This window comes from Pteropus vampyrus, unplaced genomic scaffold, assembly GCF_000151845.1.
Source record: "Pteropus vampyrus isolate Shadow unplaced genomic scaffold, Pvam_2.0 Scaffold434, whole genome shotgun sequence".
Lineage (NCBI taxonomy): Eukaryota > Metazoa > Chordata > Mammalia > Chiroptera > Pteropodidae > Pteropus > Pteropus vampyrus.
Window position 1 is genome coordinate 469,184 of NW_011889215.1, and position 11,880 is coordinate 481,063.

At 43.4% G+C, this 11,880-nt stretch overlaps 1 protein-coding gene and 1 pseudogene across 3 annotated transcripts in view; both read left to right on the forward strand.

Moving 5' to 3' along the window:
• GNAL (G protein subunit alpha L) overlaps positions 1 to 11,762 on the forward strand; it is a 158,556-nt gene extending 146,794 nt beyond the window's left edge. For all 3 annotated transcript variants that reach the window (XM_011381291.2, XM_011381292.2, XM_023523956.1), the window contains 7 exons: positions 2,210 to 2,264; positions 3,797 to 3,870; positions 4,440 to 4,498; positions 4,846 to 4,966; positions 6,626 to 6,756; positions 8,290 to 8,357; positions 10,602 to 11,762. In XM_011381291.2, coding sequence (XP_011379593.1) covers positions 2,210 to 2,264; positions 3,797 to 3,870; positions 4,440 to 4,498; positions 4,846 to 4,966; positions 6,626 to 6,756; positions 8,290 to 8,357; positions 10,602 to 10,748 — 655 coding nt within the window. In that variant the 3' untranslated portion in view covers positions 10,749 to 11,762. The remainder of the gene's footprint in view (positions 1 to 2,209; positions 2,265 to 3,796; positions 3,871 to 4,439; positions 4,499 to 4,845; positions 4,967 to 6,625; positions 6,757 to 8,289; positions 8,358 to 10,601) is intronic.
• On the forward strand, positions 7,590 to 7,708 carry LOC111732220 (annotated as a pseudogene).
• Positions 11,763 to 11,880: the final 118 nt, after the last annotated feature.

An 11,880-nucleotide genomic window follows, 5' to 3' on the forward strand; every position in this document is an offset into this window, starting at 1 on the left:
CCAGAGACCTGCCTGGTTGTCTGCATTAATGCCCAGAACTCCCTTTCCAGGAGCAGAAACCGCTTTCACTTCACCACAGTCTTTTGGCTCCATTCCTGCTAGATGGTCAGGAACTCAGTGTATACTTCGGAGGTGCTCTCCACTCCACCAAATTCAAGGCCAGCAAGTACTGAGCCAAACTGCAATTGTGGATTTCAAACCAGGCCTCCACCTTGGCAGTCTCCTCCTGTGGCATTTCCAGGGTTGTTTGTACTCTGTCCAGACCCCTTCTCAGGTATCAGCTCCGCATCCTGGGCCAATTTACCCACCTTCTGGTATGCACGCGGCAGCACCCACCAGGGCACACAATGCCTGCTCCAGAAAGGCCAAGGCTGTTCAGGGACCCTTTGGCCTCTCAATGGCCCTGCCACCTGGCCATAGCTCTGCAGTCCTTCTCCAGGAGCAGTTGACTTTCTTTGACAACTGCCACAGCAGGCAGTGCAATTACAGATACCACCCTCCACAGCTACCTTCCCCTTTGGTGGGACTGGCCCTGTCTTCCAGTGGAAATGACCTCATTTCCAATGCTGCCTCTTCCTACATTCTGCTGGTGGCTTACCTCCCAGGGGGTTGCCTCTTGTTGCAGCTCTAAGGTAGGCCTTGGTTCTGGAGCAGCGGAGCTTGTGCCAAATCAAGGGTAAATACATGGATGGCTGCTAAAATGTCACCCTAGCACCAGGCCATCATCTCTGGCTACTGGGGCTGTCTTTAGCTTTCCAGTAGAAAGGAGTGAAGATAGTCAAGGAAATTAAGTGGTCTTACTGAGTCTTCAGCCTCCCTCTTGCTGATGCCGAAAGCATGTCAAGGGCTTAGAGTGTGGGTTGGTCGGGAGACTGGGTGGAAATGGAAAGTAATACCTCCCTTGGGCTGTACAAAATGCCCCCAAGCACTTGGGCTTAGAGGAGGGCCCAATCATTGCTTTACTTCAAATATCCTGTGAAGGAACCCAAACCTTCTAGGGCTGGATAGGCAGGGAAGCCAGGCCATGTCCCTCTAGTCTAGGTCACATTCACTCTCCCTCGTGCAGGAGCCTCACCCTGGCCCTTGGACACCCACAGCCAGGAGAGCATGGACTACTGAGGCCCTCCTCTCCCTCCTCAAATGCTCTCCTGCCCTTCTGAAACCCCTGCTGCCCCCTCTTGCTCCAGAAGTGGTCCTTTGCTCACCAGTTAACTAGTTCCATCTCTTCCTATGTCTTGAAAATCTCTGTGGTATCCTTTGTCGACTAGGCCTCTCAGCCACCTGCTCGCTTACCTCCTCCAGCTTCAGGAAGAGGAAGAGAGCAGACATTAATTCATCGGATAAATATTCAGAGGCAAGGCCTGTGTGAGATGCTAGGGGCACCTGGGCCAACCAGATGAAGGCCTGTGTTTCTTCCCAATTTCTGAATGGCCCCTCACCTGCATTTTGGAGCAAGAAACAGATAATGAACAGATTAACAAATGTAAAACATATCAGGCTATGTTAAGTGCTTTGTGGAAAAATAAAGCAAGGTTGGCATGGAGATGGGCATGGGTGCTATTTTAGATAAGATGTACAGGGCAGCCTCTCTGAGGGGAGAGAGAGCACCTGCCTGCAGGACTCCTTGTTTCTGTGTCTCCTTCCACGGGCAGCTGCAATGTGATTTCCTTTCCCTCCACTTCTCACTCCCTCTATTTGTGCAAAATATCAGACTGCTAGGACCAATCTTACACCTATGAGGCTATGACCTCTGCCAGGTGTGCACATCACATTAAACCTGCTCACAGGCACACATATTCACACATGACTTTTGGATTTTATTCAGAACTTATTACCTAAGGGAACAGCTCTTGCCTTCAGTTTTATATTTACTTTGCAGCATGGTCTTCCTCTACTAGCTTAGCCTTGGAAGAAGGCCTGTGTTTCTTCCCAAATTCTGAATGGCCCCTCACCTGCAACCCTATGGCAGCTGACAAGAGGGAAGGCAGAGGTAAAAAAAAAAAAAAAAAAAAAGCAGTCATAGCCCTTCAATCAGGAATGCTATGCTATCTGAACAGGTACATGTGCAGGAAAGAAAATGGGAACTTCCCTCAGCCTCTGTCCTTCTGTGCCTCCTGTGCCTGTGTGTGTGACTGTCCCATACATCACCCCACAGCCCAGGAGAAAGTCATCAGAGAACATTCTGAGCACTGCTGGCTTTTTTTTTCAGCTTCCTGGAAAGAATCGACAGTGTCAGCTTGGTGGACTACACCCCGACAGACCAGGTATGTGAAGTTAGAGCTGTGGCCACCCATGGGGAACTTGTGAGGTTAGAGAAATTGCCACTATTATTCAATGATTACTTTAAAATGGATTAAGGAAAAAATTCTTAAAAAACTACTTCTTTCAAATTGTACTATCCCCACATGCACACGTGGTGTGTTACCATGCCCTGTTAGTTGGCCCATGGACTTAGCTCTCTAAAACTTGCTTGATTTCTAAATTCCCGATATTGAAATAATTTTATCTGTGGAATAGGACTAAGAAATTTCCATTCCTCTTGGAGCTGTCAACAGAAAACTAAATCTTTACTTCCCCAGCTTCATAAACCCTGCTCATTCTGCTTTTGGCCCTGGTCTGGGTAATACACAACAGCACACTTTCCAGGTGTGACCCTCGGTGTCACCTTTGGATTAAGCTGGAGAAAAGTGTCCCATTGCACATTTGTGAGTAGCAAGAGAGGGACATTCTGTGCCCCCCAAAACCTTTGACACTTGGGCATCTGCAGAGACTTAGAGAACCTTGAATTGCTCAGTTTAGGAACCCCCTGATGCCTCTAGATCTAGTGAATTCCAAGAAAGTTAGTGGGGCTCTATTCAAACCAGTGGAGCTCTATTCAAACCCCCTCTCCATCATTCCCCAGTGTCTGTGTCCCCTGGAGGGCCCTGGCTGTGGGCCCCTCCTGGAGGCTTTTTCTTCTCTGACTCTCCTGGAGGACTGAACTCTCTCTCCCTGGAAGTCCATCTCTCTCTGAGGCTTACTCCAAGAGCTCAAAATCATCTGACAGAGCAGTGGAGACTTCCTAGTCTTAAGTCAATCCCTCGAGGCTGTCCTAAACACTTCTCCTCAGGCTAACAGGAGGGGACAGCCTCCCAGCTTCCGGAATGACTGCAGTGTCTGTTTCATTAACATCATAATGGATCTCTGATCAGAAAAAAATACCATCAGCTTTGTAAAACTATGGCTTTCTCTTCCCTTCCAGACCTCATCATCTTTTATCTTAGAGAGAATAAAAGTATGCAGAGACGAGAGGAAATCTAAAATCAGCTAGCATCCAGTCTAAAAAAATCCAAGATCCGTGAATGTTGAGTTACACTTCTTTTGGTTTCTCACCCAAATGGCTCTGAACCCACCGCAGAAGGCTTTCCAGTCTAGCAGGAGATCACTGGCAGTGTCTCTCCCCAGAACACTAAGCATGTGATTTGGTTGTCAACAGCATGATAGTCAGTGGGCTACATTCATCAGTAATTTTTAAAAAGTTCTAAAGAAAATAAAAGCACAGCTATTAAAGTCTCTAAGACCAAACCAGTACATTAACTGTAACTTTCTCAGAGGGTGTGAGATAGAAGATGAGACAGAATGCATTTGCCTAAGTTTTTAATTACCATATTATTCTAATTAACACTCCAGGCCCTTGAAATGCTTTTGTAATGGAAGAAATTGCTATTTGAAAAACTCAATTGTTATGGTTGCATCCAGGGCTTTCCTTATGAAAGGGGACAGTGATATCACTTTGTTTTTCTCTTCTTGCCCTCAGGACCTTCTCAGATGCAGAGTTCTGACATCAGGGATTTTCGAGACCCGATTCCAAGTGGACAAAGTAAACTTTCAGTAAGTGTGTTGTTGAGAGCAGGCCTGCCATGGGGGTGTGGGCAGGAAGCTCTCCCTGCTGCCCACTGGGGCTCTACTGGGTGTGGGACCTGGAGACCTAGCTACCACCCACAGCCCTGGGGCTTCAGGGAGTGGAATCCCAAAAGTACATCATCATCCTTTTGAATAAGTAAATGTAGACTGTGTGGTCCTGAAGTACAGGCAGTAAGTTTAGGGAAGGGCGGAATCCAAGACCTGAGATGCCTGGAAGGGTAAAAGAGATCTGAGGCATTGGGGTAGGTAGAAACTGCAGCCAGAAACTCAGGCAGAGGGATGCACTGAGCAGGCTGCCCTGAGAAGTGAGCCCCGAGCCACCTGATGACCTTGGGGCGAGGGCTGTGACCAGAGAAATGACCAAGTGTGCATGCCCAGGCCGGGTGAGCTGGTGCAGAACCTGGGCTGGGCCCCAGCAGTGTGCTGAGATCCCACGGGAAGCAGTGCTACAGGCCAGACACCAACAGAGAAAAGCACAGAAGCCTCTGTTGTGTCCTTGCACCTCAAATAATTGTTGTTCTGTTGTCCTTCCACAGCATGTTTGATGTTGGTGGCCAGAGGGACGAGAGAAGAAAATGGATCCAGTGCTTTAATGGTGATTTCTGTGTTCTCTCAAGAATATGGGATGAATTCTCGCACTCATTTCTACTACTATGTTTAAGTAGCTTTGAATGATATCATCTATAAAATGCCATAAGTATGAATCTCATAAATAAGGAATTTAAGCATCCCGAATTTCCATTTATCATTCGCTAATATGAGTAGACTCCTGGTCAGGTACATTATTGAACAACCAATTATATGCACAGTGCTGATTCAAGTCATTCTTATAATCACAGAATGATAATTTCCCTGGAAATGGATAGACATTGGATGTGTACTTTATCATAACCCCACAATGACCATTGGTCTAACTAACTTTTTCTCTCTTCTCCCACTAAGACGTCACCGCTATCATTTATGTCGCAGCTTGCAGTAGCTACAACATGGTGATTCGGGAAGATAACAACACCAACAGGCTGAGAGAGTCCCTGGACCTTTTCGAAAGCATTTGGAACAACAGGTTATAAAAATAATAAATTTGGTGTCATCACTGGATTGCCAATTTTATTTTATTAAAAATACCACTCAGCTCACTTTTATTTTTATTCTCCAGATACATTTTTTCCTTACCAATAAATCCAAAACCATAAGAAGTATCTCTTTTAGTCCATCTCATGTATCAACAGACTTAACATGGGGACTATTCCTTGATAGAACTCTGGTAGTGCTTTGTCAGGAAAATTTAAATCTTGGAAAGCCTAAGGGTATACCTAGGGTTCAAATTTGATTTTGTTTTGTTTTCAAAATTTAGAAAGTACCAATTTTAAACATTCACATTTAACTAGATAGTCCCTAAGATCAGTTAGATTTAAGCACAGCATAATTACGTTTGAAACTGCTAGTACTACACAGGGGCAGAACTGCACACACACACACACACACACACACACACACACACACACACACACACACAATATATACACATATAGTTAAAAGTCAAAGTTTCCTCTAAAGAATAGCACCAAGGAGGATGAAAACATAAGCTGACATTGCAAAAGGTTTGGGTTATCAGAAAAGTATTTCTCTACAAAGTGTCCAACAACTGCTCTCAGTTCTATAGTATTAAGACAGTTAATGGGAAAGAAAGGGTAAGGAAATACTGGCTTTACAGAGGAATACGTTGGAGTCATTAAAAACATATATATACACACATGTACAACCGCATGGGAAAATGACTACAATATTGTTAAATGAAAAGGCAGATTTAAAAACACCATGAACTTATTTTTATAGATATGATAAATGTGTGAGGGTAGGAAAAAAAGGAAGTAAAAACATAAAAATTCTAATAGTAGTTGTCTCTGGGTGTAATTACATTTGATTGTTTTTCTATGTATTAATTTTTCTAATTTTTCTAATAAAAATGCATTTTTATAAGGACTATGTATTTTATAAGTAGAAGAAACCATAAGGCTATTTCCATTTGTGGGGAGAATAGATCGTGTTTGTAATTCGTAGTAAGATTCCTGTGCACTAATCATCAGCTTGATTCTTTTGACATAGTGGAATTTCCAAAGGCTTTGCTAATGTGCACATTAAACTTGTGTTAAACCAGTTCTCAGAATTTATTTGATGAAACAGAGAACTTCCCATCCTGCACCTTCACTATACCTGAGGCCTTCCCCTTAGCTTGTCATGTCCAGTGCAGTGATCTGGATTTAGATCTGATTCATATCCTGTTCCACAGCTGGAGAACCTCGGACCTGTTCAGACTAGGCAGGAGAACCAGGCCAGCCACAAACTATGTTCTGTGTGATTAGCTCTTGTTGTTAACACATTAACATCTAGTTTTCTGACTCTTTATTAGTAAATTACACCACCAAAATCCAAGTGTATTTATTACCTAAGCAAACCTTAGCTTTGCTACCAGTAAATCTATATCCTCAGTGAAGATGAGTTACAAAGTGCTAAACTGCTAAATCAACTACCTATGTTTATCATTATAAGAATGCCTAGCTGGCAGTTGGAGGGGGAGGGGGGGACTGAGATATTGGTATATCAAATAATGCTAAATATTGTGAAGAAGATGGCAATGTCCTTTTCACTGAATTCCTCCTATGTTAGATATTCTTTCCCATATACTGGATGTGAAATTTGTATCTTTATTTCTCCTTTTCAGGTGGTTACGGACTATTTCGATCATCTTGTTCTTAAACAAACAAGATATGCTGGCAGAAAAAGTCTTGGCGGGAAAATCAAAAATCGAGGATTATTTTCCAGAATATGCAAATTATACAGTTCCCGAAGATGGTAAGATTTCAAAACAAGTTTGTCCCAATTAAGGAAAAGACTTAATTATTCTTTCAATAGTCCTGTAACTATTATTCAAACAGTTCTGATAAATCTAGGGAATTCAAGTACTTTAAATCAATCCTCTCGACTACTGCCCCATCCTAAAGTACTAGAATATTAAAATGTCCTATGTAGGATTCCATTTGATTAGAGTTTGGCTTTCCATTCAAACTGTGCATTTAGAGAAAGGGCAGTTTGAGGTGCACATACGTCATTAGTTGGGGTAAATTCTGCCTCTGGGTGCCTCAGCTGGGTCTGTTGTGAACTGGGCCCATGTCGGCCCTTTACATTGACCTTTACACTGAACCCTCCCAGTAACTCTATGAGGGAGCTTTTGTTATTCTCACATTTTCCCACGGAAAGTGAGGCTGAGAGAGGTGAAGTCACTTTTTCAAGGTCACTCAGGTGGAGCCTGCGAGGACAAGGCAGCCTTTGAACCCTTTTCTCCAGAGCCTATACTTTCAGCCACCGTGTTTACCTCTCTGTCTCCAGCAATGTCTTTGGCTACAATGGCGATTGCCTTTAGGGTGGCCAACCATCTGTGGGGATTCCTGGGACATGGGACTCTCTGTGCTAAAGCCAGGAAGGTCCCATTTGGGCAAACCCAGAAGAGGAAATAATCCCAATTCCAGCTGCTGCTCTTCAGTTTTGAGTAGACACTGGGCCACCAGAGGCTTATAGAATGGATTTCTGTACAGCAAAATAACACCACTTCTTAAATTTGAATCCCAAACTCTATAAAGCAGAATGAAAGAGACTTTCCTAGAAACTTTAGTTAAGAAGAGAATTCAGTCTATGGCCATGCCACCCTAAACAAGCCCAATCTTGTCTGATCTCGGAAGCTAAGCAGGGTTGGGCCTGGTTAGTACTTGGATGGGAGACCACCTAGGAAGACCAGGTGCTGTAGGCATAAAAAATAAAAATTAAAAAAAAAAAATAAGGGATTGTTAGCTGACAAGTTCCTTGCAATCTGTGAGGTAAACCAAGGGCTGCCTCGCCTTAAAAAAAAAAAAAAAGAAGAGAATTTGTAGTCCTTTGTGCACTAACCTCAGCCAGTCTGAGGTATGCTTTCCGAGGCTAAGGTAGCTAGGCTGTCCGAGGGAAATCTTCAGAGTACCACTTGTGTCTCTGCTGCTGGATTACTGGTCTCCCAGCAACCAAGTCTTCTTTAACTTTCCCAGTCACCAGTGCCCCCATCCCCTCACCCTATCCCATCAATACTCAAGCTCTGCAGAGCTTACCTCCAAAATGTCCACTACAGCATGCAAAAAAAAAAAAAAAAAAAAAAAAAGTTTTATCAGAGCTCTGTTAAAATTAAAAGATTTGGGAGGAGAAAAGAAAAATGAAAGTGACATTTTAGCTTTTGGCTTTGCCATACTGAGTTTAATGCTGTGAGTATACTAGAGTCTAACTCTGTAATTTGTTTTATGCTTTCCATAGAGTTATATCTCTGTTTCACATTACTTAAAACTCTATTTGTAATTTCTACAGCAACACCAGATGCGGGAGAAGATCCCAAAGTTACAAGAGCGAAGTTCTTTATCAGGGATCTGTTTTTGGTAAGCAATTTTTTTAACCTTTGTTTTCCTACCACCTTAGAGTTATATTGTTCTTTGCAACTTTCAAGTTACTTATCCTATCATGATCTTATTCACTCTCCCCTCAAATTATGAGAGACAAGAGAAGGTATTGTTACTTCATCCCATAGCTTGAGCACTCTGAGGTTCAGAGAGGTTAGTCATCTCACCTCAGGTCACATAGCTTCCAAGCAAGAACAGCACTGAGACAAGCCAGACCCTGTCACTTGTTCTATTTTCCAAAAAGGAAAGAGTCCTTCAGCAGAGTGTGGAACACCAGCACTCATACTAGGTCCTCTTTTCAACTGGGGCCAAGTGGTCAGCCCCCAGAGTCCCCCCCAGTCTCATCAACAAGCCCTGTCTCTCAAATTGGAAATGACCCACAAGCCTAAGCCCAGACCTGGGCTAGAATTTTCTCCAGAATCAGCATTACCAAACCTTTTAAAACAGAAGGTAGTAAGTGTGAGGTCAGCCCCGTGTCTTGATGCTCTTAAAAGCCTGCGTGTTTTCTGGGTTATTGTCCTCGTATTTTACTAGCTCCTCTCAGATTTCTTGAACATTATCTTGTAAAAGAGGGCCTCAGAAAGTTGGGCAGCAGCTGGGTAAGCTAGCCAAGCAGAGTCTGGAATTGTCCAGTTTTCCTCGGTGAGTTTCTTTCTATCATTTTTAATAAAAACCGGTTTGTTTCAAGATTTAAACTGAAGTTTGCAAACTGCAACCACCTTTGTAATGACTCCATTCCTTAAATTGCCGTTGCTCCAGTCAGAGACAAACCGGTCAGATTACTACAGAAGGAAGCCCATTTTCATTCATTCACTACGCACTTACTCTGTGTGCCACATATCTCATCTGGTTCTTTTGGACTAAAAAGATATATAACCTACATATTTCAGCATCAATAAGTTTAAAAAACATTTTTAATTGTTCAAGAGAAGCCCGACTATTGCTAAAAACATGGCTCTCCTCCTAAGAGGAGTTTTATAACGTGATGAGCATTTTCACAATTTCCTTGCAAGAGTCCCCGCATTTCTCCAATGGCTGTTTCCCAAGATGCTTTGCAGAAAAAAAAGGGGGTGGGAATGGGGGTACGAGGACGACATCCAGGGATTTTTGTGGGTACCTGTGAAGAAATTTCCATATGATCCCTGCATTAGTCCTACAGACTGAGTGGCTTAACAGAAGACATTTATTTCTCACAGTTCTGGAGTTTGGAAGTCTGAGATCAAGGTGTTTGTTGCCAGGGTCAGTTCCTCTTGGGGCCTCTTTCCTTGGCTTGTAGATGTCCATCTTCTCTCTGTGTCCTCACATGGTCTTCCCTCTACGTCTATGCCCTCATCTCTTCTTGTGAGGACACTCATTTTACTGCATTAGGGCCCACCCTAATTGCCTCATTTTAAGTTAATTACCTCTTTAAAGACCCTAGCTCCTACCACAGTCACACTCTGAGGTGCTGGGGGTTAGGACTGAAAAATATGAATGGGAAAGGGGTCAGAATTTAACCCAAGATAGCCTCTCTTCACTAGGCCCCTTAGCTTTACAATGCCCATGAGCATGTCGCTCCAAGATATCCTCACAAATCATGACATGATGTTTATTTTAATTCAGTGTTTCTCAGTTATTTGGCCACAGAGCACTTTTCTTTCAAAACACCCATGAACCTTCCACTGCTAAACAGGGGACACCTAGGAAATGCTAAAATTCTATGTGAAGGAGGGAGTAGCATGGCTGATGTGCTACCCGTACAGAACCACTAGTCATCTGTGGATATTTAAATTCAAATTAATTAAAATTAAAGAAAACTAAAAATCAATCTCTCTGTTGTATCAGCTAGTAATAGTGGCTACGTTACTGGCAGGGCAGATACAGAACATTTCCATTACTGCAGAAAGTTCCACTGGAAGCCTCTGGCTTAGACCTTCATTTCCAGAAAATACTACCCTGAATTCTACTTTCTGTGCTTGTCTTTTAAATATATGTCCCATCTCAACTAAATTCTAAACCTCTGTGGGCAGGAGGTGAGCAAAGTTTCTTCCGGTTTCCAGCAGCGCGTTCAGTATTTAGACAGACACTCCCTATGGCTGTGTTTCCATGTTAAACACCCCGAGCTCTCTAGTCTTTGATCAGTGTTGCCTAAAACCTTCTCTAAGAATGAATGGGGTGGAGGCGGCATTCCCACGTGCCCCCAGGGGCCAGGGCCCAGAAGTGCAGATACCTTGTTTTTTGCAGAGGATCAGCACGGCAACAGGGGACGGCAAACACTACTGTTACCCGCACTTCACCTGCGCAGTGGACACGGAGAATATCCGCAGGGTGTTCAATGACTGCCGCGATATCATCCAGAGGATGCACCTCAAACAGTACGAGCTCCTGTGAGGCGGCCCGGCCCCTGAGCGCGCCTTCTCTCCTCAATCAGCTGCCCCTTCTATTCCCGGACTGCCTGTCAGCCCCAAACCGTGGTACAAAGTAGTGAGTTCCCCAGTGTCATCTGGCTGCCCTCTGTGTCCTGCTCAGTGTCAGCTCCATGTGTGACCACCAAGCCTCTGGCTACCTCTGTTCCCCTCAGGTTTGGTAGGTAGCTTTTCTTTTCATGAAACATGACCTTCCACAGCCTCACCACCCCCACCAATTTGTGTCACTGCAAACCGTCCACTCTCACTTGGGTGACACTGCAGTGAAATCTCTCTGGGTGGGCACCCCTTTTATCCATTCATTCAGTAATTTACTGATTCATCAAGAACTTTACAGGTGGGGGAGAAACACACTTTTTCCCGCGCTATCAAGCATGATAGTAGAGGCACACGTGTAATGCGGTGAGCTACTGTGCTTTCCGGTTCTAGTTTTAAGAAGCTGTAGAGGACAAGTGGCCACCCATTCTGAGTTGCACTGGCCCAAGACTTAGAGCAGGCCCAAGCCACAGAGTGGAGAGAAAACCTTTTTTCAATAATATTTAAAGTCGCTGCTAGCCTCAGGCATTTGAATTAGAGCTACTTTGAGCCTTTTACATTTTGGCAGAAAACCTACCACATTCATTACTGCAAAGTTTGTCCCGTTTAAAAATGATTCTCTAGACTTTCACTACACTTGGGCAATAGTCTCCTTTCATATATTCTTTTGTTGTTGTTTTATTGCTGGTTTATAATACTGTACAGACCACAAAATGTAATATTATTTTGTATAACCAACTACTAAAGAAAACTTCTTGCAGATCTTTGTGCCTTGCTTATGGCTATACCTGTAAAAGAAATGTGTTTTTACTGTGCTGAACAGCTAAATGTCAACATTATCTGCCGCTTCCTCTGAAAAAGGTAAGACATGGTAATTAGAATTTAGAATATTTTATCAGGTTGGTACTTTTAAAAATACTCCTTGATTAAACATATATACACATATGATGCAAGTTAATCATCCACATCTTATAAACAATGTCATAGTAACATCACAACCTTCTTTCAGGGAACCAAGGATGTTTTTTCTCTCCAGACAATGTTTTTCGATTATTTTGCTA